Here is a 26,433-nt window from a genome sequence, read left to right as displayed (position 1 = left end):
CGGGATCCATGGTAGAGTATCCCTTCCTGAAGCCAGCTTGTTCCCTTGGTTTACTAAAGTCCACTGTTGCCGTTATTCTATTGGAGATTATCTTGGTAAAAATTTTATATAATACTGGGAGTAAGCTAATGGGCTGATAATTTTTCAATTCTTTAACATCTCTCATTTTGTGGATTAGTATAATGTTTGCATTCTTCCAGTTTTCTGGGACCCTTGCAGTCGATAAACATTTCGTATAAAGAGCCGCCAGTTTTCCAAGCATTTTGTCTGCTCCATCGTTGATTAAATCGACTGTTATTCCATCTTCTCCTGCCGCTCATCCTAGTTTCATGTCTTGCGAAGCCCTTCTGACGTCATCGCTAGTTATAGGAGGAGCTTCTGTATCTTGTTCATTGCTGTTTCTAATTGAGGTTTCCCGACTCCTCTGGGTACTCTACAGGTCAGTACAGAATTCTTCCGCTGCTTTTACTCTATCTTCGATATTGCTGATAATATTACTCTGCTTATCTTTGAGTGCATACATCTTGGTTTGTCCTATGCCAAGTTTCTTTCACACTGATTTCAGGCTGCGTCCATTTTTTAAGGCATCTTCAGTCTTTCTCACGTTATAGTTTCAAATATCACTCATTTTCGCTTTGTTGATCAGTTTTGACAATTCGGCGAATTCTCTATTATCTCTTGCGTTGGACACTTTCATTCGTTGTCGTTTCTCTATTAGTTCCTTTGTTACTTGAGAGAACTTGCCTGCTGTTTGCCTTGATGCGTTGCCTCCCACTTCGATTGCTGCCTCTGAAGACAGCCTCGTTACGGTTTCATTCATTACCCCTACATCATCATCCTCATCTCTCTGTTCTAAGGCTGTATATTTGTTCGCAAGTACCAGGCTGAATTTGTTGTCTGCTTTTACCCTTATTGCCTCTAGGTTGACCTGCTTCTTCTTGACCAATTTCGCTCTTTCTCTCTTCAAATTGCGGTGAATCCTATCCCTCACTAACCTCGTCTACATACTGCACTATGCTGGGGTCAGCAGAAAGTATAAAGTCAATTTAATTTCTTGTTTCACAATTAGGCCTTTTCCAGGTTCAGTTTCTGTTGCTAGGCTTCCTGAAAAAGGTGTTTATTATTCAAAGCTTATTCCTTTCTGCGCATTCTACCAGCATCTTTCCGCTAGCGTTCCTAGAATCGACGCTTACACAACTGCTTACACCTTCAAATTTCCCGCTTTCTCAGCCTCCTAGCGTGTGCTGCCGTGCAGCGGTGCAAACGTGAAACACCACCAATAGTGAGACACGTTTCGCACCAGCGGCCCCCACGGCGTCGGAGCGCCTGTTCTTCTTACATCGTGGTTGTTTCGCTATATGTCCGTGTTCCACCCAGGCACGTATGAACCTGATTGCTCCTCATTGTAAAAAAGGTAATTTATTGTTATCACTTTTATTTCATGTTCTCCAAACTAGGACAGTAGCCTAAGTAAGAATGAATGGTTGAAAATGTTTCTTAAATCTATACTGCCCAAAGCTCCGGGGGCGATTCAACATGCCTATAGATCGCTCTTCACTCCTCAAACGGTATTAATACGATGAGACCACCTTAAATTCGATTAAGAAGAAACGCCTAAGAATGAATGGCAGTCTACAAGTTTAATGATATTTTCATTGTATTTTAGTTTCACATCGTTGTCTATTCCTTCATTCATCGGGCAAAAAAGAAGCATAAAGATCATCATCTTTTCATTTATAATTAGTTTTTTACTTGACACCCCTATTCTAAGTTGGTGCAACTATGCGTTTGACATGGCCATTTGCGTGGTTTAGAGTTCCTGTACTTCTCTTCGTAAAAGAAATCACTAGTGTCACCTGCATATAAAGTACGTGATCAGTCATCGCAATATCGGCGATATCGTTAAAGGGAAGCTGAACTTGGAAGATTCATGGTGGTTTGGAAATCTGCCACAGCATAATTGAACCCCTGAAGTTACTTTCTCGATTCTGCGCGCAGCAGATGCTGCAGTCTGCATTTAAATTCTCGTTGAAGCTCCGCCCCACTCGCACGTCGAGCGCAGAGGCGTAAAACCGGGAGCGAGGAAATGGGTCAATACAGGGGTCGCAGAGCACTGCATTCAAATCCCGCTCTTCGTCGACATTTAGGATGTCGTCACGATTACCTTCGCCATCAGAGCCCATTAACCGACGAGCGGCATGTGCCGCAGCCAGTGCTGCTCGTTTTTACTAAATTAAAGCGTCTTGCGGTGACTTGCGGCCTGTTAAAGTGGGATTTTCGTATTCAGGGGGTGCAAAACTAATCATTCACTGCAAGCACATTAAAAAAGTATGTTCACCTCTCTTTTATTGTGTAGTATAAACAGATAGCCCAACTCTGAAGCTTGTGGGACGCCATATTTATTAATGCATTTATCAGATTGAGTACCGTGTAGGTAAGTGAACTGAGATCTACAGTGAAGTTAGCTATGTACAAGACAATGCGCTACATCTATAATACCATATACTTCAAGTGTACTGAACAACACAATGTGCTTGATGCTGCCAAATGCCTTTTGAAAGTACCCAGAAATTCGAATAAGTAAACATTTGTTTTCGAATTGTTGATTATCTTGTCCATAATATAACTTCCAATATATAACTTCGAAATATAACTTCCAATAATATAACCTCCATCCACTTTCCCTTCTTGAAATTCATATTGCTGATTTACCATGAAGGCACCTTTTTTTTAAATGAGCCAGATCTATAAACCGAAACTATGTGAGATAGAGCTGTAATGGCACAAGAAGTATCACAAGAGCTAGGCACAAGAAGTATCACAGCAAAATGAGCCAGATCTACAAACCGAAACTATGTGAGATAAGCTGTAATGGCACAAGAAGTATCACAGCACAAGAAGTATCACAGCAAAATGGGTCAAATAAATCAAGCGAGAAATGTGCAAATATTGTACTTGGGTCAAACATGAGCCAGATCCTGCTGGTGTGTGGATCGAAATGAGGCAAACCCGCTCGCCCAATAAGAGATCGCTTTCCACACGATGTTACTGATGCAATGCGGCAGTCTCGTTGCAAATATGGTTCCTTATGCAGTTACAGCCTTCAATGCTGATCAAGAAAAAGATCACGTTCATCACAAAGCAGGTTCCAGATAAGCTTTCAAGCAGACGATTTCGCTTTCTGCAAATATTATTTCAAGTGTTCATGAAGCATAGCAGTGCCCATAATTTCCTATGTTCTAATGGTTTTGCTACTGAAATCACATTGGACCGTTTTTGAACGTCATTTTAATCAGTTCTCGGGCCAAAACCGCGTCAAATCGACTGTTTCAAATCGTAAAGTGAAATGCCAACTTTATGTCCTAATATTGGTTAAATTTGCTGCGTATTTTTTATTACTTGTTTCTGTAAAGTTGCTTTAGCTGACATGTAAAAGATATTATTGATTGGATAGCGTTGCATTTCGGCGATAACAAATTATTGCGTTGTTTCAAAGTTTGTTGAAGTGGATTTGACTCATTAAAAAAAGAAGGCTGCACATTTATATTCATTTGTAATAAAATTTAAAATACGCGTGTATATAAAAGTTCTGCAAGCGTTGAAGATCAATATAAGACAGATATGGGCACGTAATGGCTTAGGCGATTTATAAGCCACCCCTATGAACTAAACTGACGCGAACAACTTTCAAGTGATTCGGAAAAAATTCCACATACTTGTATCAACATATTTAAGATATGTTGTGAAATAATGCAATTACAGATGCAACAGCCTGGCATCCGCCAGCCTAGACTTGTTATAGAAATTCACGATAGAAATAATTTCATCCCGATAGGTAGCAGGCAGGAAATAATATACTGGAAGCATGGTTTATATATACCTCTAATATGCTATACCAACACGCCCAGTCGTCAACCTTGGCAAGTTTCATCTCCTCTTCAATGGGCCCTTTTAATTGTCTTTCTATTCACCCTACCCTTCTCGTGACATTCATTGCCGTCGCCATCTGCCGAGCACGAAGCCTGGCCTTCCACATACGGATGAACCAGCTACCTCCAGAAGTACTACTTCTCTTCGGAGGCTTTGCACCGTCGCAGTCAAAGGGAATGCGGGTATGCAAGCTTCTGCACTCCGAATGCCACAAGCAAGCACGTTTCTTCATGGACTGCCTCTTCTTACGTGTGCATGGGTCGGGTTCACACAGAGGCATCCGTGACTGGCGTAGTTTTAGGAACCTGGCCGATGCGACAGCTGAATTCATGTGGATGCAGACGCTTTCGCAGCTACGAGCGTCGATGAAGCGAAAGACCGCCTCTTCAATGGGTCCTATCCACCTACGAGGCGACGTGGTGCTACCTGAACCCATCAAGGACGTTCTCTCGAAGGGACCAAAGTTTGCCGTCCAACCTAAGCTCTCACCGCCAGCTCTTCTGGGTATCGTCAAGCGCGTCTCCAAGTTGGCTCCGGAAAGTGAAACTGACCGCTGTTTGTCCGAAGGCATCGACGTTTTGGTGAGATGCAAGACACCTAAGAACGTTGTTCCTGTCAAAAAAGCAGTGTCCTTCCTAAAGGAGCATTCGTTGGCTTTAGTTCCCGCGGATAAAGAAGGAGGCTTCTTGGTGTTACCTAAGGAATTGTATTTATCTAAAGCAGCAGAAGCCATCAGAGGGACTTTTGATTGCCGCACCAGTGTTTGCTTGTCTAAAGTAAAAAATGAAGCTAGGAAGTTGTGCGCCAAATGGAAACTGGATAATCTGAACAAGTCTATTGATAAAAAGAGAAAATTAAGCTTACAAATGTTCTTCTCAGCAAAGACCCACAAGGTGGACTGCCCGCTTAGGGTAATTGTCACTGCCAAAGACACCTGGCAGTTGCCGGTAGCCTCGTTCCTGCAGAGCAGGTTAAAATTACTGGAAGTTGACGACCCCTTTTTAATAAAAAACTCTGAGCAAGCTATTGCGTTCCTAAGAGAACATTCTGACAAGGGGTATTTGGCTTACTCTTTTGACGTGAAAGACTTATTTTACTCTATTCCTCACAAAGAGCTCTTGCTGTGCATTGAACAATGTATTGACAAATACGGAAACGTTGCCTTTCAAAATGATTCACAGATGCATGTTGAAGCCTTTTTAGAGTTGTTATCCATGTATTTAAAATCCACCTACGTGTCTTGGAATGGAGACATTTTCCTTCAAAAACAAGGAATATGTATAGGTTCGTCTATCGCACCGATTCTGAGTGACCTGTTCCTAGTCAACATTGACAGAACCCTAGCCGCACGCCTCATGAATTCACGGGTAGCTCGTGTGTTCAGGTTTGTTGATGATTATTTAGTTTTAGTGGACAACGTTGACAACAAAAATCAGTCGCTGTTGACACACCTTGAGAGAATTTTCAGAGAGGGGCTAGAGCCATTGGTGATCACAAGTGAAGAGCCAGACGGTAGAGCAATTAGGTTTCTTGACTTAAAACTAAGTCTGGGCTCCAGTCATTGTTGTTGGCAGTACGAACCGCGCGCAAATAAGCCTCTTTTGCCCTTCGAATCTGCGCATTCCAAAATCGTAAAAAGAGGCGTAGTTAAGTCATGTTACAGAAGTGCGTTGCGAAAATCGTGCCATCATAGCATTGCTGATAGCTTTCGGGAGCAAACGCGCAGGCTCACGGAGGCAGGATATCCTTCCTATCTATTAGTATCTGTGGCACAATGGTTGCTCAAGGAAATCGGAACCAGTGCACCGTTATCTGGGAAGGAGCCTAGCGATCCAAGCACACGAGATAAAATAGTGGTGATGCCATACATTCATTCGATCGCGCACCGAGTAAAGAAAATTGGTAAAAGATGCGAGGTAAAAGTGGTGTTTTCCGCACCAGATAAATTGCTGAGCATTTGTGCAAAGGTTAACCCAGGTGCCACACAGAAACGAGGCTGTGAAACACAACACAGAAAGAAGTTCGTCGACTGCACTGAGGGAGTGGTATATTCCATTCCACTTCAGTGCGGCAGAAAGTACATCGGACAGACTGGACGATGTTTAAACGAAAGATTAAAGGAACATGATTATAACGTTTCAAGGACAGTCACCGGACACCTTGGGATACATTGTAGAGGTTGCGGATGTCGGCCACTCTTTCAGAGTTGTAAGATTGTGAGCAAAGATGTCAGCCAAATCACAAGGGAGATAATCGAAGCCGCTGAGATTGCGCGTTTGGGAAGTATGTGCGTGAGCACGCCTTCAGGGTCCCTTAGTGCAAAGGAATTAGATTTCCTCAAGCGCCAATCTTAAATTTCGTATCCTGGTTTTTTTTTGTGTGATGTCGAGTGCATCAAAAACGATCACGTGACAAAGCCGGCTTGGCATTGGTAGATGGCAATGTTCGCCAAAACTATTTTTGTTTCTTGTTTAATTTTTGGTCCCTACCGCCCTCCCCCCTGAGTATCTTCCTGTATTTATTCCACTGACAAGGGAATAAAACGATAGTTGCAAGTAGCGCTCTGTGGTGTGTGTCTCTTCTGTGTGTCTCGTAAAAATATTGCGCAATCCAACCTCTAATATGCTATACCAACACGCCCAGTCGTCAACCTTGGCAAGCTTATGAGATCGTAGTTTTCGCACGTAAAACCGCAGAGGTGAATCGAAGTTAACTTCATTCCCCTATACCCCCCATTTGGCAAATACAGCCCCGTACTGCTTGCTGTACACCCGCTACAGAGCGAAGCAATACGGTACCTGCGTGGTGATGAGGTCGATGTATGGTGCCGAACCCTTCTTAATGAGCTCGGCGTGACTGCCCATGTCCACCACGCGGCCGGCTCGGAGCACGACCACGCGGTCGGCACAGCGGATCGTGGACAAGCGCTGCGCCATGATCAGCGCCGTGCGGCCTTCGCGAGCCTGGTCGAGATGAGAAGCGGCGGCTAATACCAGTCGTAGAGAAGTGTTGCGTAGCTTCACACGATACAGCACTGAAAGTCATTCTCAAGTCAGCGCGTTGTCACACGATGGTGGAAAGAGACACACAAACAAGATAGGTTCATCGCTCAAACGGTGCCGCGGTTGCTCACTTTGTCAAGGGCCACCTGCAGCGCCATGTCCGTGTCGGCATCCAGCGCGGCCGGGTGGTCGTCGAGCAGGAAGATGCGTGGGTTGCGCACCAGGGCGCGCGCGATGCCCAACCGTTGCGTCTGGCTCACGTTCAGGGGGTGGCCGTGTGGGCCGACCATCGTGTCGTACTTCTGCGCGCGCGCACGTTCCTTCCCGTTCTGACACTCGACAGAACGCAGCACATTCGGCACTGTTCGCTGTCACTGCGTAACTGTGGCTTTTAAATACGTGTAGTTGCAGGGATGTTTACTGTGCCACTGCAGACCACGCGAGCCATGCTGAAGACAGTTCGCCCATTACACCAAGCCCTCTGGTTGCATGCCTAACTTTCGTCAGAACCACCAGACAGAGTTGAATTGGGAATAGAAGGCTTGTTTACTGCAAAAAGACAAGTTGGACTGACACGTAAGAATGCAACCAGTAGCTATAGAAGTGAGCGTTCACGGTGTCCTTTCTTTCTGTTTGGTCACAGGAAGTCGCTTGCTCATGTAATGAAAACGTGTGACAGCATTAACGTTTATATCTTTGCAACCGCACTACCGAGTGCACCTATTTGCTATCGCCTTGTTGAGAAAACAAGCCGTTATTTGATCATGCATCTGTCACGTGAACAGATGACGCCATTATCGCGAGAGACATGACGTAATCGGGACTAAATTTAGCCTTACGCGTGACGTCAGAGACGCGTAGATAGGGAGCACTTTTGTCCATCCTAGCTCGAATGGTTGCGTTTAAGAGACCTCGGTATGCCGTAGTAGGCATATTTTATCAAACTCATACTCGTGCTCATCAAGAGTTAGGAGGCCCATAAATGCGCAATTTATTGGAACAATGTCATCTTTGTTCGGCTATGAGTCCCCGGAATTTGACACATACAGTCCATAAATACTGCGAAAAGACTCGGGCATTAGGACATAGCGATATCCAACCCCTTTGACCACGGCGGAATGTATCCGCCTCCGTAGCGATTCCAAGCGCAGTAGACTTGAGGCAGGCGCAGGAGCCTCGACCACCTACGAGTGCGGCAGGTTCGAGCGGTGCAGGGCAACCTCGGCCGTCGTCAGTAGGGGGTTCAAATCTCTACCATAGTGCCCGGACCCCCTCTTCGAAACAAACAGGCCCACTTCGAACGGAGGAAGCCCGATTGTGGAGTTATACACTAAGACGCCCACTAGCTGTAAGATAAGTCAGGCATGTAAGCTTTCTAATGCGTGAAGAAATGTAACTTGAGCATTTGGTTGCGTCATTTCTGTACCCTATAGTGAGCATACGCCGTCTGCTGCACGCCTTTCATGTACCTCATCGTGGCTGTGTCCACGATACAGCCCACCTGTTTTGTTTTTTAACTTCTTCAATTTTGTTTATTCGGCATCGTGCTACATGACGGCAGCAGCACAGACAAAAAGCCGCACGAAGCGCGGATTAACGTGAATATGCGCTCCCTGTATTAGCAGCTGTTTATCAGATTGCAACAGAAAGAAAAAATGGCATTTACACCCCGAAACTCGGGGCATCTAATTATAACAAAATCATGAAATATGAAAGAGGCAACAGTTGTACATGAGGAGTGAAAAAACAATCATTTGCGTCATCAGTTTTCCTATTTAGTTGCCAATAAGTAACATTACCAGGAATAAGGTGAATAGGGCAGAGCAATGGCTAGCGAAATAAGATCTTCCAGGAAAACATCCTGCAGTTCACAATACGAAATTGCGAGTAAATTAAGACGCTCATGGGGGGGGGGGGTAACAACAGTTCTTTCAATACTATAGCTAGCATAAAACGGAGCGTTGGGTTTTCCATAGTTTGTCCTACACCGATTACCGTGCCAGTTTTCGGGTTTGCGGGTAGTATATTTTATGCCTTTGCTTTATTGTCCAGCAAGCTTTGTCAATAAAGTTTCCTTGTTACATATACTGAGCTTATAGTAACGACAAAGTCGGAAATTACACGAGGACTCAATGGTAAATACATACACGATTTTCTTAACAATTTTGTGGTAGTAGTTGAACCTGGTGCTTTAAAAAAATAAAATAATTACACACTTTTGCAGTACATGTAACCAGTTTTGAAATGTTAGCATGAGTTGTTCCCCATACTACACCAACGTAATTTAAGATTGAGGGAAATAGCCAATTATAAAGCAATATATTTACTGATATCGGTGATTATAGTAACGAAATTCCTCGCATTTTCTGCCGGAATGTTATAGCTTGTTTATTCTGCTTTTATAGCTGTTTTTGTTTTCTTCAATTAACAAAGTCGCTTTCATTGTTTGCTTTCGGCTTCTTGCCCATGTTTTGTCGTGTTGGAGGAATGTTGCGGACATACTTTTAGAATGATGGATGCATTAGCAGTTATAATATGGATTCGGGACTTTCCAAAGACTTATTTGCAATATCATGTCATGAGAAGCCGACAAACAAAGACACCAAGAGGAACACAAGGGAAATTACATGTACTTACTAATTGAATTAAAGAAATGATAAATTAATGGCAATGAAAGTGGATCAAAATACAACTTGCCGCAGGTAGGGAACGATCCCACGTCTTCGCATTACGCGTGCGATGCTCTTAATGCGAATACGTGGGATCGTTTTCGATCTGTGGCAAGTTGTCTTTTCATCCATTTTCATTGCATTATTTTATAACTTCTTTAATTCAATTAGTAAGTACAAGTAATTTCTCCTATGTTCTTCTTGGTGTCTTTGTTTGTTGGCTTCTCATGATATGATTAATAAAAATCGGGCCCCTTGGTTAACCCCCTTTCTTCTCATTCTCGCTATGTAGCTCTCAAAGTATACTTCATTTAAGTTTCTTAAGTAAGGTTCTATATGTGCAGTCGTTCCGCCCTGAGTATTTACGCTTTCCGGATCGTTGTATAACTCTTCCCAACCAACTTTAAGTTACAATTACCTGGATCTTCCCTTTAAGTGCGCTACATGCTTTCTTTGGACATTTGTTTAAGATATACTGCAGCAAACGCGCACGCGTGCACACACAAAGATGCGTGGGAATAATAAAGTGAGCGTAAGTCATGCAGTCCAGCATGTTTCATATGCAGAAAAACAGAAAAATTTCTACGTGAGCAAAGGGAACGCGCGCACTCAACGGAGTGAAAAATTAAGGCATACGGATAAAGTTGAAATGCCCAGTCTGGACATCTCTAGGGCTAGGCAATCATGAGCTGGAACAAGAAGAAGCGCAGCGAAGAAGTCATGTTCCGAATACACTCGTCATATATGTTAATGATACTCTCTCAAGGAATTTGCTCGAATGCCGAACAGGCAATCGCCTATTTACATAGAATATTGAATGGTAGATTCGTCTCTACAACACAGCTATAATGCAGGTTTGGTGACTCTGCTCAGAAAAAATAAAATAAAATAGGAAGCAATCAAGCTGTTTGCCATTAGGCCGAAAGGAAAAAGAAACTACCGTTCTTGGTTACAGTGTACGTAGAGTCTTGTCTTCTTAAAGGTTTTCACGTTCGGCGCTAATAGCGGCAAGAAAAGTTTTCCTTTTGCGAGTAGCAGGCTAGAGCACCTTAGCTCAGGCCGACCTCTCTGCCTTCTTTCAATTAATTTATCTCTCTCTTTCCTTTTGCTTCTTCCTATTTTCATGTGCACTCCGGTGCGATGGCCACTCCGAGCGATCGTTCGTCAGCTGTGTTGGTTCTGCAAGTTTCCTGATCTTCACAACACATAAATGCTCCACCGTCCTCGTCTAACCTCTCTTGATACTCATTGCACTTAGATTTCACCACTGTAATGTAAAAAAAAACTGAACGAGTCAAGTGCAGCGCCTACACCATAGCGAACGCTCGCTCCTTTTTTGACGAAGGGATAGCAGGGCATTTGCTGCAACGACCTCACGGCCCGCGCATCTCAACCCTACGGTCATCAGAGTAAATTTGCTCTGCCGTGAAGCGACCGGAAAATTCTAATCACCTCATTGGGCAAAGGAAATAAATGTTCCTCTATTTCACGTCTTTTGAGCAAGAGGAAGTATGTCAGAAGAGAAAGAAAAACATCGTCATAAACCTTTCAAGGTTGACGGTAGATTAAAAAAATACGCAGATCCAACACACATGTTAGAAACATGTGAAGTGAAGTTTTAGTGAAGCGTGAGACTAACTGGTTTAGAACTGATGGCGACGCGTACAATTTTGTTTACCTTCATCCTATTCAATATACGATTTCATGGAAAGTTTATCGACCACAAAGGTCACAACTTTATCGCAATGAATTTTTCATGTTTATTCACTGTATCGCTTACAAGCTGTGCTGAAACACAAACGCCAAATAAGGTGGATGCACAGTGCGAGGCGTATGCGCAGAGTTGTCACACGGACAAAGACTATGTAATGTGCTTGTTGAGGAAATAGTGGTGTTAATAGCTGTATGCACAGAAAAGTACATGTATTAAGCAACATTGAGGGATTGTGTACATCTTTTGTCTCAGTGGGACGTATTCATTGTGGAGGATTGACCTGGAACGGGTAGGCACCCAATGGCACATACTGCGTGGCTGATTTAAAGAATATAAAGGAATCTGTTAAATAGAATTCCACCATTTCGTTAACAGATCAGTGTAATCCAGAGATGCCGTGTGAGCCAAGATTATATGTGCAGGTTTTATGTGAGAAGTTATTTGTAACGTGGTTCTTTCCACGCCAACTGTCCCAACGGTGGCGCTGAAGAAAAATAATTTCTCTCGAAAATTACGAAAAAATATACACGCATATAAGCATTACTTGAACAGTATTTGCTAAAAATATTGTGAACGGGATAAAATTTTTCGCCACGTGAGCGCCATGTGAATTTCGCGAAGTGATGGAAAACCAGGTGCAAAAAATAAATTCGTCAAAACTCGACCATTTGCGCATTATTTCAAAATTTTGGGTTTTGCATTGCCTGAACATTGTTCTATCATTTTAAAACAGTTTCACAATATAAGTTCATATTTTCTACTCCTTAGCAAAAAGGTGAAAATGCAGAAATTGTTGCGCTTTTGCGAAATTTTCACAAAGAACGGTCAGGGAAGAAAACAAGGAATTATTTTTATATAACTGCCCCTAAAAGGTTTTGTCGTCTGAAATGTTATTTTCGCCTATGTGCTGCTCAAAAGCTCTAAAATAAAAGCTTGAATTTGGCAAAAACACTATTTTCGTTTATGTGTAGACGTTAGTAATACACCAACGTCTTTCATCGTTTCATCGAACATTGAGGTGTTCGATGAAAAAATAAGCAGAAGAGGGGATATCATTGACAAGAATAACAGCTTTCGGCACGAAAACTTTAATGAAAGCAATTTGCGCTTTCAGCGAGAAAAATGTTTTGAATTTGAGTACCACCATTGCATTATTTTGGTTCGTGCTAGTTCAAGTGACAGCATATTGGCGGCAAGTACAAACCATGGTATTGCACATGGTAGGTTGTGTGGTGAGGAATAAAAGCCGAGATAACAAGCACTTGAAAAAAAAATTGAATCTGGAAAGTATGCTTACTTAAGGTACATCGACATTGCCTACTTCCATATACATGTAAGTAAACTTATGCGGCTACGTACGCGTTAAGTGGTAGAGCGGGCCACAAATCACTTTCATTTTCTCAGATTACCTTTATTAAAGCAGTCCGTGAAAATGGTCTCCTGAGGCGTGGCATCACAAAGGGCCGGTGGTTCATGTCCCCATAATAGCTTTGCCAACTACTGTCTATCTGGCCCGAAGTAGCAAGAGCAATATTATAGCTAGATATCCCAGAACTAGTGAAATGTGCTCAATAAAGCTCCCTATCAAAAATATCCACCAAATAATCGGTCTGTTTCCACTGGTTTGAAGGTGGCCGAACGTGTGTCGTTCAAGTGGTGCTTTCGGTTCACCTCATGAAAGTGGTTTGTGACCCGCTCTACTACTTTACACGTAGGCGTCCGCGTATGTATATTTCCGGTAGCATGGAAGATGCGCAATTTCGATCTGACTTAAGTGAGCATACCTTCCAGATTCAAATTCTTACGAAATCTTGGTCAACTTAGCTTTTAACCATGCGCACCACCCTGGTTTGTATTTCCCTCCAACATGCTATCAGGTGAAGTTGAAGCACGAAGCAAAGTAATGCAATGGCGGGACTCAAATTCAAAATTTTTTTTCTCAATGAAAACGGAAATTTCTTTGATGAAAATTGTCGTGGCGAAAGCTGTTATCCTCGTTGATATCCGCTGTTCTGCTTATTTTTTCAAGGACCATCTTAGCGTGATCATCATCATCATCATCATCATCATCAGCAGCAGCAGCAGCAGCAGCAGCAGCCTGGTTATGCCCATGCAGGGCAAAGGCCTCTCCCATACTTCTCCTTAGCGTGTTACTGACGTCCAAACATAAGCCAAAATAGTGTTTTTGCCGAATTCAGGCTTCTATTTGGGAGCCTGTGAGCAGTACACAGGAGGAGGAGGAGGAATAAACTTTATTAGTAGAAATGATCCGACGGTAAAATCGTCCGAGGTGGGCGGCATAGTACATAGGAGTACATCGGAGAAAATAAAATTTTACAAGATAGAAGGTTTTAGGCAAAGTCATAAAAAAAATTCCACGTTTTCTCCCCTGACCGGCTTTTGTTAATAATTTCGCAAAAATGATACAATTTGCGTATTTTCGCCTCGGTGCTAAGGAGTAAAAAATATAAAGTTATTTTGTGAAACTGTTTTATAATGAAAGAACAATGCTCAGGCAATGCAAAACCTCAAATTTTGAAATATTGCGCGAAATGGTGGATTTTTGGCGAATTTGTTTTTCTACCCTGGTTTTCCATCATTTTGTGAAATTCAAATGGCGCTCACATGACCAAATTTTCTTTCCGTTCAAAATAATTTGGGAGAATGCTGTGCAAGTAACGCTAATATACGTGCAATTGTTTCGTAATTATTTCAGAGAAATCATTTTTCCCCGAGTGCCACGGTTGGGACGGTTGGCGTGGAATGACCCACACAAATCAGAGGTGCGCCCCCATAGCATGCAACAGTTATACAAGCCAGTTCACGGGTATTTAGTATATTCGTATAATTTTCCTATATATATCCACAAATGTATCCGCCGAGATAGCGACCGACCCAGCAGCCAGGCAGCCACGCCAAACCAGGGAAAGCAGGCTTAAAATGCTTAGGCATTAAAACGCTGCGCTCTTCGCTACCACGAGACCGGTACTGTTACAAAACGGGCACTGAAATGTCGCCCTTTGCGCATCACTTGCACCAAGTGCGTGCACGCCCTAAAATATCATTCCTACATAAGATCATCGCGAAAATTTTGGGGTGATGGACGGAGCGAGACGTCGTTCCAGCGACCCACAGTCGTCGTCAGTCCTGTGAATCCGCTTTTGCCGGCTGCATATTTGGCTCACTCACACAGAGAAAAATTCCGGTCGCCTGCGCGTTCGGTTCATTTCCCAACGATAGCAAAGTTAAAATGCGGTCCACGTGAAAGATTTCGAGTCCTGGCGCTGGCGCTTCACGAAGAGAAATAGGTAAAGCCAGTTCCACGCAGTGAAAACAATGAAGCTGGTGGTCAAATTTTAACTGCTGCTTAGCGCGATTTTCATGAGTTATTTTTTTCGTTGTCGTCGTTTTGCTAGATTCGAACTTTGGTTTCGGATTGCGCACACACGTCAGTTGTGTGAGATTGTTATCAAACCATAGTCAATCACACAATCTGAAGGTGTGGCCGCACTCACGGTCGAGGAATTCTTTCTTGAATCACCCTCGGCACCCTCGGTGGAAGGAATCTCTGCGTCGACATCTTTCCTAGGCCTCCTACTCTCGAATTTGGGGGTTAGCTTGCCTCTGCTGGCACTTGGCTTGGTTTACCTTCTCTTAAAAGGCTTGCGCTTCCCGTTCTCGATCCTCGGCCGTTGCGGCCTGCCTCCGCTAGCGCTTTGCATGCGCCTCTCGGGATTTGCGCTACGTCGGTGCTGCCGCTTTCGTGCGAGCTACCGCTCCCGCTCGCGCCGGGCGGAATCCATGGGGCGAAGGGCTCGTGCCGGCGATACACCTGCACCTATACCCCTCTCCTCCCCTGACGCGCGCTCTGCCCCACTGCGTTACAACGGACGGCGAAGGCTCGACTTAGAACAGCTCCGCTGTTAAAAAACGTGCCAAGAGAGCTTGCCAAGCCACTAGCTTGGCGAAACACCATGCAATTCACATGATTGCTTTTGTGCAATGCTTTCGTTTGCTGCTTTACTATGGTGCACGATGTCTTTGAAGGCTGATCGCAGTCTATCTGTATTAGTATTCAGTCTTCCCGTGCCCGCAGTGTTTGCAACCTCGTATAGTTCCGAGGCTGTGCCCCGGCTGTGCGGATGGAGTGCGCGCGCTATCACGTGTGTGGCTTTTGCGATGTCCCCGCCTGCCTCTATACTGTTTCAAAGAGGTTCGTTGAAGAGCAGCACATAGGCACGTAGTGCCACATACCCGGTGACCCGAGTTGGGCCAGCTTCTGAGTTCGAACCTGTTCCTATAGTTTCGAGCCTGTTCCGGTTTCGAGCACAGAAGCCCGACACGCTGCCCATTCGACCATAGATTACCCAGAGACCCTGGTAGGCGGGAAAACGGTTGCAGACATAGAGAGATACAGCGCGAACCTCCGTAATATGCGTTCAGTACGCTAAGAAGGAAAATCGTATTAGAAACATCGGGTATCGATGTCGCCCACGCAAATAGCTTCGAAATTACTCAACCTACAATATTCTTGTAAGATCAATTCTAGGATATGGCACCCCTGTAGGTATTCCTATACCATTTTAGACAAATAGAATATAATCGACCCAGGAAAAGGGCATTTACTTCACATGCACCCTAGCTACGAGAAGGGCTTTTCACCACCTCCTCATGTAGACCCCCTTGGTCTCACAAGCCTCTTTCTAAAGATGCAGCTTTGAGTGCCTGAAACTTCTGTGCTCTTTTCGTCTCATCCCGATACGCCTTGCTGAAGAATACTTAACACGTGTTAAATTTACTTCCACCAGAACTATTACCGAACTAAATATATATTTTCATTCTCGGACTGACTGTTTTAATTAGTGCTTTTCTCCCTGGAACCTAGAACTATAGAATCAAATAATGAACATGCGGTCATTATCCGTACAAGATTCTTTAAATGTCTTAGTATGTTCTTCTTTACAGGTACCACGAAGCACATTCTTTCCTGTCATTATTTTCTAACCACAGCACTACTACGTGGCAGCCGGCGAAGTGCCCTGGCAGATACCGAGCGTGTCGCAACGCCGGCGCTACGAGCAGCGCCGGCAGTGGTGTTACTGGCGCCGCGACTCGGTTGTTAAAGGGACACTAAAGAGAAAAATGATTTCTTCTGCCATCAGTAAATTACTTCCCTACGACGCCAAAAATCCCACTCTTATTATGATAAGACACTTGGTAAGCCAGAAAAAGCGCAAGAACGAAAGACGGGTGGCGACGCCTCCTTGAAGTTCCCGCACCTGGTGGCTGTGACGTCATGGATTTTGATGGCATCTTCTAGGGCCTACTTAATTATATAGCGGTACATATTGACTACATTGTGTTCTAACAGAATCAAACATTAAACATGGCAAGTTTCGGGAAGCTTTACTCAGCCAACGCAGCCCAAATGCGAAAGCATACTTCGGAATCCCTGACGTCACACTGACGTACCGGCGTCGCGGTTTCGACGCCAAATTCAAATACTGATACTTCGACCTTCATCTTCTTATCTAATAATCAAACTATTATTTTAAATTATTGCCTGCAGAGTTCTCAAACAATGCTTTATTAGTCTAAACTGATTTATTGTTTCACTTTAGTGTCCCTTTAACACCAATGACAAACACCGTGATCGTCTGCCGGCGCCCACTGAAAGGATTAGGCTGATCGCGCTCTGATCACTCTGACCACACCACGGTGTGGTACGCACAAAGCTTCACAGCGTGAACACCGATATCTGTAGGCACAACGAACGTGCCTGCAGTGATAGCCATTCCCTGGCTTTGGCAGAGCCGATTGTGCGAAGCGTGACAGCACGTCCACTTGGCTTCGCCGCTTTTGCAGCCAAACGCCAATGTGCGTCTCTGAACACTAAACCTCGAACGCGCGAGTTGCGCGTGCGTTTGACAAAGTAACGGCATGACCCTCCGAGGGGCCAACAACGATGGTGAAAACGCGCGTCGAGTGTTAAGTACTGTCACATTGATAAATAAACATATAGTACTCCTTATTGCATCGGGACCTGGATTGGGAAGAATTGGGGATAAGTGTTAATGGAGAATACATTAGTAACTTGCGATTCGCTGATAATATTGCCTTGCTTAGTAACTCAGGGAACTAACTCCAATGCATGCTCACTGACCTGGACAGGCAAAGCAGAAGGGTGGGCCTAAAAATTAATCTGCAGAAGAAAACTAACGTAATGTTTAACAGTCTCGGGGGGGGGGGGGGGGGGTACAGCAGTTTACGATAGGTAGCGAGGTACTGGAAGGGGTAAGAGAATACGTCTACTTAGGGCAGGTAGTGACCGCGGATCCGGATCATGAGTCTGAACTAATCAGAACAATAAGAATAGGCTAGGGTACGCTTGGCAGGCATTCTCAGATCATGAACAGCAGGTTACCATTATCCCTCAAAAGAAAAGTGTATAACAGCTGTGTCTTACGAGTACTCACCTACGGGGCGGAAACCTGAATGCTTACACAAAGGGTTCTACTTAAATTGAGGACGACGCAACGAGCTATGGGAAGAAGAATGATGGGTGCAATGTTAAGGGGGGGGGGGGGGGATAAGAAGAGAGCAGATTGGGTGAGGAAACAAACATGAGTTAATGACATCTGAGTTGGAATCAAGAAAAAGAAATGGCTATGGGAAGGACATGTAATGAGAAGGGAAGATAAGCGATGGTCATTAAGGATTACGGAAGGGATTCCGAAAGAAGGGAAGCGTTGCAGGGGGCGGCAGAAAGTTAGGTGGGCGGATGCGATTCAGAAGTTTGCAGCAACATGGCCACAATTAGCACATGACCGGGATAGTTGGAGAAGTATAGGAGGGGCCTTTGCCCTCCAGTGGACGTAGCCAGGCTGATGATGGTGATTATCATTGTATTGGGGGAAGTGATCACTGTAGCGCTTCCTTCTCTCGACACAGAACATCATGACTCACGATGGTAAAGCAGCCGATTGTCCAGACTTGGCTAGACACGAAAAAGATTTTCACTTGACTCGTAAATACACGGTTCCACAAGCCTCATTTGGGCTCTATACAAGTCAGCGGGGGGAGTATTCCCAAAGATTTTTTGAATACCGTCATTTTCGCGAGATTTAGTGTGACTCGGCACCACTCACATCCGCCCTATGCATAAACACGTCCAGTATTTGCGAAATCTCGCGTAGGCAATGATATGTACAAAAATGATCGGCCGAATACACCACGCCTGGATGCTTTACGTCTGGCTAAGGCTTTGCAGTACTTCGCCAGCCGCAATCTCAGAAAGACACATAACACTCGGCGTTTCTCGAGGCGCAAGCGAGCGGTTCACCTTGGGCAGCTTGAGCACGAAGTGGTGCGCGTTGGCGGCGATGGCCGCTTGTTCGATGTCGTGCTGCGAGGCCGTGCCCAGGCCGAGGCGGATGTTCTCCGACACCGTCGCGTCGAACAGCACGGGCCGTTCGCCCACAACGCCCATCTGGCCGCGCAGCCAGCCGATGTTGTACGCGCGTAGATCTTTCTGGTCCACCAGGATCTGCGTACACGCGTGCGCAATTGTAGGCACATTCGGCGAGACCCGAAACGGAAATCAGCCTTTTTAATAAAAGCTCCCACCCCCGCAGTTTTGGTGGAAAACACCGACAGGATAATTTTTCTTCATAATAAGGCTCAGACGCCTTTGGCTCTAGCAGCATTTACAGCGATCATCTTTGCCAGGTCTTCTAGGTGATTACCGGGAAATAAGGAGGAAACCGAATTCAGCTACGTTTGGTTTGTTTCAAATTATTACGAGGATGAATACTACCTTGTGGCGGGTTCATTTTTCATGTGAGGCAAGCAAGTTCTTCGCACAAGGGCTCCGCCTAGGCTCTATTTGCATCCAGGTTGATTCCAGATTAGAAGCATTTGTTTTGAGTGCGACACCAGAATTGGCCATGAGAGCGACCTTTACGCTAAGCTATGAAAGTTTTCGGATGTTTTAATAATATTTCCATTATGGTCAAGTAGTTCTTCACATCTATGTGAAATTAGTTCCCATAAGTATGTAAGATCCTATAGACAATTTTGCGTTAGCGCTAACAGTGAACAAGCATTTCATTCGCCTAGCAAACCCAGCTTCAATTATGAATGGCGCTTATAAGTACCATTATACTACACAGAAATATCGTAAATGATCTTCGTATTTCGTGTGGCAATACAAATAAATATCATTCGTGTTATAACACCGAAAAGTTTTCATAAGCTATCCTTGGGAAAAATTTTTACTCAGCTAAGTTCACCATTGTCCATGAAATAAAACGTAGGCGAAAGGCGAAGTGGTACATCTACCAAGCGGAAAGCTAAGTTAGATACATGAATACTTTGTTTAGCGCAGAACAACAGACACTAGAAAGACGACAGGACAAGGCGCTTCAGAAGTTTGTTCAGAAGTTCTGTTGTTTTGCGCTAAACAAAGTATTCATGAATTGACACCAACTAGGCAGCCAACGCATTGTTCTGAAATAAGATAGCTATAAGCCATTTACAGAAACTATTATTATTTGCACTAACTTGAGCATGTCACTTGCTTACTCAGTGTGCAAAATAAACCGTGACAGCAGGTATTCTGCTCGTCACTCAGTCAAGTCATTCATGTAAGTCAAAGAGTGACACGGCATCTGGACATTCTTTGAGCGCCGTTATTCCAGGATTAAGCATTCGGAAATTCACGCTATGACTTCATTTTTTTACAAGGTGGCACGGAGGGGATTCCATACGTGCTACCAGTCATTAAGTCATTAAGGTATAATGGAGAACTGTTCTTACTGGTTAGAAAAACGTTTTTCTCGTCATCCTCGCAACGAAACTTCAAATCGCGAGTGCAAATCAGTTGCTCGCGCTTGTTGCCAGGGTGTTAAATTACAAGCACAGCGTCACACGCGCACAAGCAAGCAAACACATCTCACTCGATGATCGCGGAAACTCGCTGTCACAACGCTGCAGTAATAAAGCGCGGCAGCAGCAGTGAGCGAATCATCCTTCGTGCTGCGTCTCGCTTCAGCGCGAATTAAGAGTCGAAAGCATAGCGCATACGAAGCTACGAGCACTCGGCGCACTTTGTCCACATAGCAGATCGCTTTGAAGATGAGGCCCGCGCAACCGCGCACTTTGTCCACGTCGCAGTCGCCTTTAAGGTAGGGCGCCGCGCCATACGTAGCAGCCGCTGCAGTAGAACCCCTCCGTCCGTCTCTCCCTCCCTCCGGTGCCTCGCGCGCGACGGAAGACGGCGCGCTTAAAGCCCCTTAAACTTCGTGAAGTAGTGAAACTCTCCTCCTCCGCCCTCAATCCTCTTCGTTTCTCCTCTCTTTCAGGCTCCCTCCTCGACCGTGGCGCCGCCTACACTGCTCGAGCGTAGCAACGACGCCATGGAGGAAGCAAACTGAGGAGAGGCCCTACCCTCTCCGGGCGCTAGGAGAAAAGTGTGGAGGAAATGACGTAGTAGCTTCTATCTTTTGCTGTTTTTTTATTTCTTTGGTGCTGTGGCCACGCCTTTCGGGCCACAATGGTGGCTTTGATATTGTTCTGTGGGCTCACACGTGTTGCTTTGCTCCGTAGGTTTCGTACCGTGGCAAAGGCGCCGTGCGGGCAGGCTCGCGTTGGTCTCCGTGTTTTGTTGCGCTGCGTTATCTCGACCGTGCTCTACCGGATGTTGCTGTGGCCAAGTGGGACAGGAGGAACTAATGAAAGCTCGTGAAATGAACGCGCATGCAACGCTGTACGCAATCTACCGCGCCACGGCAATGGCAAAGGACGAAGGAATATCCGCGGGAAATTTTGCCCTCTTTGGCGGAATCATGCTAACGTGCTAACGATTGTTTAGTATTGCTTCGGAGCGCGCGCGTCCGAGCAGCCTGGTTGAGCGCAGCGCGCCGTGGTTTCGCGAAAATGTAAACAAGAGAGGTGAGCTGGCCCGATAGGCGGAGCAACGCCATGAGCAACTCGAACTTCCGGCTTCACTTTAGCTTCACAGAGTGACGTCAGGGCCCCTCCTGTGTTTCCTTCTTCCGTGAAGGGCGCCAACATTCGCTCCTCGCCACTCCGTAGACGCTTCTCGAGCAAAAATTGCGCTCATGCACGGCGGGAGGGCCCACGTAATGCTATTAGGCCAATAGCGACGAGGCGTCGGCCTCGGCCAGAGCTCCTATCGTCGAGTGGGTCTACCCTGCAACACGGAGACAGAACTCCTATTTCCCGCAGTCCACGCCTCCATCGCCAAGAGAGCGTTTGCTGCCCTTCTCGACTTTTTTGTCGAAACACAACTGAGAGCGCGGCTATAAGCCCCGCATTGCTTCTTCTTTTTCAACCCTCTTGTCTTTTTTTTTTCCGCCCTCTTTCATTCTCTCTAATCTTTTTCTCCCCACTTCCCCTACCCTGTGCAGTGCTGTTGAGGTGTCCTCCTTTGAGAGACAGTTACGGCACTGCACTTCTCTCTTCCCTTCACCTAATAATCACTACACACGGCCAGAGCACGCGAGGAGGGGGCGGCATTCTTCAAAGCGTGGCACTACTTTAGGAAGTTTAAGGGGCTTTAGGCGCGCTTCTTCCCCGCGATCGTCAGCTGACCCTCGCAAGCTCTCACTCGACATACAGCATACGGCACGCGGCGACGATGTTGTCGTGCTTGTAATTTATACGGAACATGACGGCGACGGCAGAAATTCGCCTGGAGGGTCCACGTAGTTGCTATTGGAATAAAACCCGTCAACAAGAACATCTGCTTTGCTATTTCTTTATAACAGGCAGTGTAACTTCCGAAGATGGGCAAGTTTCCTGTCGCAGTAATGAACACACAACACTTTTTACAAAGCCAGAGCACAACGCAATGTACAAATTCTGATCAGATATTAGCTTCAATCTGTAACCATTTGTTTCTCATTCAATGACTTTTGATCTTCCACAGCCACAGCTCATTTTCCTGGTACCGGCTCCCCAGATTCATAGTAATTAAGCAAACAAACGTTCAATGAACTGAACACGGACTCATGGTGATCTTTGGAAAGAGGCGACTTAGTAGATACTTTAGCGCTATCATAATTACATATTCGCGCACGCAACTTTCACGTAATTTTGGCCCATGGATGATGGGCACTCTTTCCCCAAGAAAGCTGCCAAATTAAATGTAGCGAGATAAATTATGGAACTCGATTTCCCATAAAATCTCTCACAGCTGACTAGTGCCCAATGTGAGTGATGCAAGGCGGTCACGTCCTGTGTGTGCACGCTGCCGCTGGTAAACTCAGACTTGTCAGACTTGCGACTTCGACGTGAGAGCCTTCACCAGAAGCAGCACCCGGTGAGCCTGGCTTATGAAGATCCGCACCATGATGGCTGTCATTGATTAGTTGGTTTTCAGGATAGCATGTGAGGCTGATTTCAAACGCTCACACAAGGTGTTTCATCCACGAACTGGTCCAGTAATTGAGGGACGCCGTAGCCCCATGAAACTGAATAGATCTATTCCTAATCGTAGTATTTAGACAATGTTTTGACGAAAAATACTTCAGAGGTAACAAAGCGCGCTCTTCTCCTTTCATAACCTATGAGACCAGACAATGCTACGTGCAGCCAATATTCATCTCATGTGCATGTGCGCCACAACTCCGGCCTAAAACTGCGGGACTTTTGTAGCCCGTGGCAAAAGACTACTTGAGCGGTGCGTGCGGCGAAAGCGCTCCCAACATTTTTAGAACTACGGGCAATAATCAGATTTTACGAAGGAGGTTGAGCGTGTGTGTAATTCAGTGGATGTGCCGTTAATGTGTGCGTGAACACTGGGCGCAACATAACTTTCACCTAACAGCTGGAGTAACACCACAGGTCGCCCGCCAGGCAAACATCTTAGGCTATCATAAACCTTATAATTCCCGAATACAGTTCCGCATTCACGGAATTTACAACAACTTCTTCACCTTTATGTCTGACCATGTCGCGTAGATAAAAAAAAAATATATATGAAAATGTTTTTAGCTATAACCTAACATCCTCATTAGAAATTGTTTACTGAACTATCCAGAAGCGAAAGTTCGCTCTTCTGTATCCAAGACGCTACTATAGTAAATGCGTTAAGTATCCTGTGCTTAAATGTTTAACTATCATACTCAGCGTAGAAGATATCATACATTCGACATTTTAATACTGGTAAGCGCTTTCTCTCTGATGAATTTGGAAAACTACAAACGTGAGCTAGTTCGTAGCTTGATAATAGACATCCCTATGTCATTTATTTTTTTTTGTTGACCGGTCTACTGCATTCTTTTGATCGTACATGCGGGTACATTAGCTGGGTAACATATAGCTTCCATCACCTGCCCCTCAGTGACATCGTAGAACCTCTGCAGAAGGTTGACAATGGTACTTTTGCCACACTTCTTTCTGCCAATGACAGCGACCGTCTCTCCGGGATCGATGGACATCGAGAAGTTCTGCAGCGCCTGCGATGATATAAGCAGAATATTTATTTATAACTTTTTCGATGTAGCGAAGGCCAAAATTAAGGTGTTTTACGTAAGGAGTAATGCATTGTGCTATAGAGGAAAGCTTACTTAGACGTGCTTCAAGAGCACAATTTCCAAGTGGCACGTGACGTTTTGTGAGGAATCAAAACACGTTGATGTTGGAACATCCGTTAGAAAGCCTTGTCCACAGCGCTAACTTAACGGCGCTGGCAGGAGTCTAATCGAACGACAAAATAGGATCCCTGCTTAATGCATAGCTCTGCAAGTGTAAAACTGATGGTTCGTGTGTGCTAAAACAATCAAACATTAGTGCTCTTTATTTTTTATAAAATGTGATATGTATCATTTGCTTTAATTTATGAAGCCTTTTGTCTGAAGCTATGTGTCGTATGTCTAACTCCCCAAAATTTTACCTTCATGACCAAGTCATGCTCGGTGTTTGCACTGTTTCATCTCTATTTCTAAAGCGCGCTAATGTGGGTCGTACGCCTTACTAAGCAGAAAAGAAAGAAGGGGAAGTTATGGATTGAAGATTTTGACTCAACCGTAACTTATTTTCAATTACTACAAGGTTAACCGCCGTTAATCAGCCACTACAAGCTTGAATACAGCGCTGAAAACAACAGAGACGTTTCACTGAGTATCTGCGCATTGCTAGTGCAAGTTGGACAACATGCATATGAAGCGACGATTCATAAATAATCGCACGTACAGTTTGCTACGAATTTAGCGGGCACGAGTTTCACGGGAACACCCAATTTACCATCATTTATCATTTATCATCATATCATTTATCACTCTGCAAAAGTATGACGCTTCGGATTTAACAGATCACTGTGTAAGGTAGCGAAAATTACTGCAGGTTGAAATTTCGAATAATATGATGAACCGTATGTTTGAGGGAACTCGGTGTTTATTTTTTGTGGCCAACTATTATTCAGACACCCGTGTCTAAGAGAAGCCTGAACACAATCTACGCATCAGTTTCTGCTGCAGCAGAGTGATTATGCTGTTTAACCCGCTGTGTTAAGCCTTACAAGCGCAGTCTTGTGCGAAGAGCCTTTGTTTTTAGAATACTTGAGTACGTAACACGTAACTGATAATACACGGTCCCTTAGGTGAGCGTTTAACACCGCGTGTAGATGGGTACTAAATATAATTATTTCGTTCTTGCACACATGTGTAAAACGTGATTCCCAAACGTGTGCATAATAATCTGCCACATAGGTAAACCGCTGTTGCGTGTGACATTGTGAAGACGTATCATGAGAAGCCAAGAAACAAAGACGCCAAGGAGAACATAAGGGAAATTACTTGTACTTACTAAATTGAATTAAAGAAATGATAAATTTGATAAAAATGACAAATTTGATAGAATGATGAATTGATCAAAATCACAAATTAAAGAGCATCGCACGCGTAATACAAGGACGTGGGATTGTTTCCCACTTGTGGCAGGTTTTTTTCATTCACTTTCGTAGCAATTAATTTATCATTTCTTTAATTCGATTAGTAAGTACAAGTAATGTTCCCCTATGTTGTCCTTGGTGTCTTTTTTTAGAACTGAGGTTAAACAGCGCGAATAAAACCAGGACATGAAACAAATGTTTAACCTCAGTTTTAAATATTAACCAACTAGCCCTCATCAAGATCCCACTAATGTCTTTTTTTTTTTGGCTTCTCATGATATGATTAATAAATATCGGGCCCCTCGGTTGACCCCCTTTCTTCTCATTGTGAAGACGTGTCATTTATGACCAGGCTGCACGAGAAAATACCAACGTGCAATCATTGCTCCATGGCCGGACGTACTGGTGAATGGTAAAACTCAGAGTAGCATTCATTCCAGACCAAAATCACATAACAGATTTTGCCGAAATAGGGCCAAGGTTGCAGGAAAAATGAAATTTTTCTGCTAAGGCAGTGTTGCGGTTCTAATTAGGCTAAATAATTATTTTAACGACTTCGAGTTCGGCTGGCTGGTAGGATGTACATCCTGCCAATATTTTTCCGCTGCAAAGAATAAGAACAGCGCACCCACTACGATCACGAGACGTCACGTATAGACGTTTATATGAACCGCTTCATTGCTGTCAGGTTACTGTGGCTTTGGTATAAAAAAAAGACATTATTTTAATACTCGACGACCAGAGCATGTGAACTGTTTGCTGTGTGTTCGAATCGACCTATACAACCAATGAAGCAGTTGGTTGTTTTCTCGATGTTGCGTCCTGCCACCGAGAAGAGAACGTTTTTAGAAGAGAACGTTGATTCGTGGGATTCAACGCCACAAAGCAACATTGCGACTTCACAGGGTATCCCACGTAACTTCAGCCAAACATTAAAAATGGCCAGGCTTAGCTTGGTTAAGCCAAGAATGCGTTGCATATTGCGCGGTCCGTGACGTCACGTGCCGGCGCAGCGCCCCTAGCGGGAGGAGAGGGAGAAAGGTGGTGGCTGCGGCCGCGCGCGACCGCGCGAGTTGGGGCCCAGCTTTTCCTCCGGCTGTCGTGACGTCACGTCACGTGGTTGCGCTAAAGGTCAATGGTGGCTGCCCGGCCGCGCCCAAGGGCTGAACTGAGTGATTGCAATATGCAACGCATAAAACTCTA

The 26,433-nt window shown here is 44.7% G+C and overlaps 1 protein-coding gene across 4 annotated transcripts in view; it reads right to left on the bottom strand.

Moving 5' to 3' along the window:
* LOC126539943 (ATP-dependent translocase ABCB1-like) overlaps positions 1-26,433 on the bottom strand; it is a 139,659-nt gene that overhangs the window by 14,202 nt on the left and 99,024 nt on the right. For 2 of the 4 annotated variants that reach the window (XM_055075738.1, XM_050186762.2), the window contains 4 exons: positions 23,672-23,797; positions 18,658-18,861; positions 7,064-7,234; positions 6,729-6,893 (listed from right to left, as the gene is read on the bottom strand). In XM_055075738.1, the coding sequence (XP_054931713.1) occupies positions 6,729-6,893; positions 7,064-7,234; positions 18,658-18,861; positions 23,672-23,797 (666 nt within the window). The remainder of the gene's footprint in view (positions 1-6,728; positions 6,894-7,063; positions 7,235-18,657; positions 18,862-23,671; positions 23,798-26,433) is intronic. The other 2 variants (XM_050186766.2, XM_055075739.1) reach the window with 1 other exon arrangement.

This window comes from Dermacentor andersoni, chromosome 2 (genome assembly GCF_023375885.2).
Source record: "Dermacentor andersoni chromosome 2, qqDerAnde1_hic_scaffold, whole genome shotgun sequence".
Classification (NCBI taxonomy): Eukaryota; Metazoa; Arthropoda; class Arachnida; order Ixodida; family Ixodidae; genus Dermacentor; species Dermacentor andersoni.
Note: the sequence above shows the minus strand (reverse complement) of the source record. Positions and strands in the feature narration are given on the sequence as shown.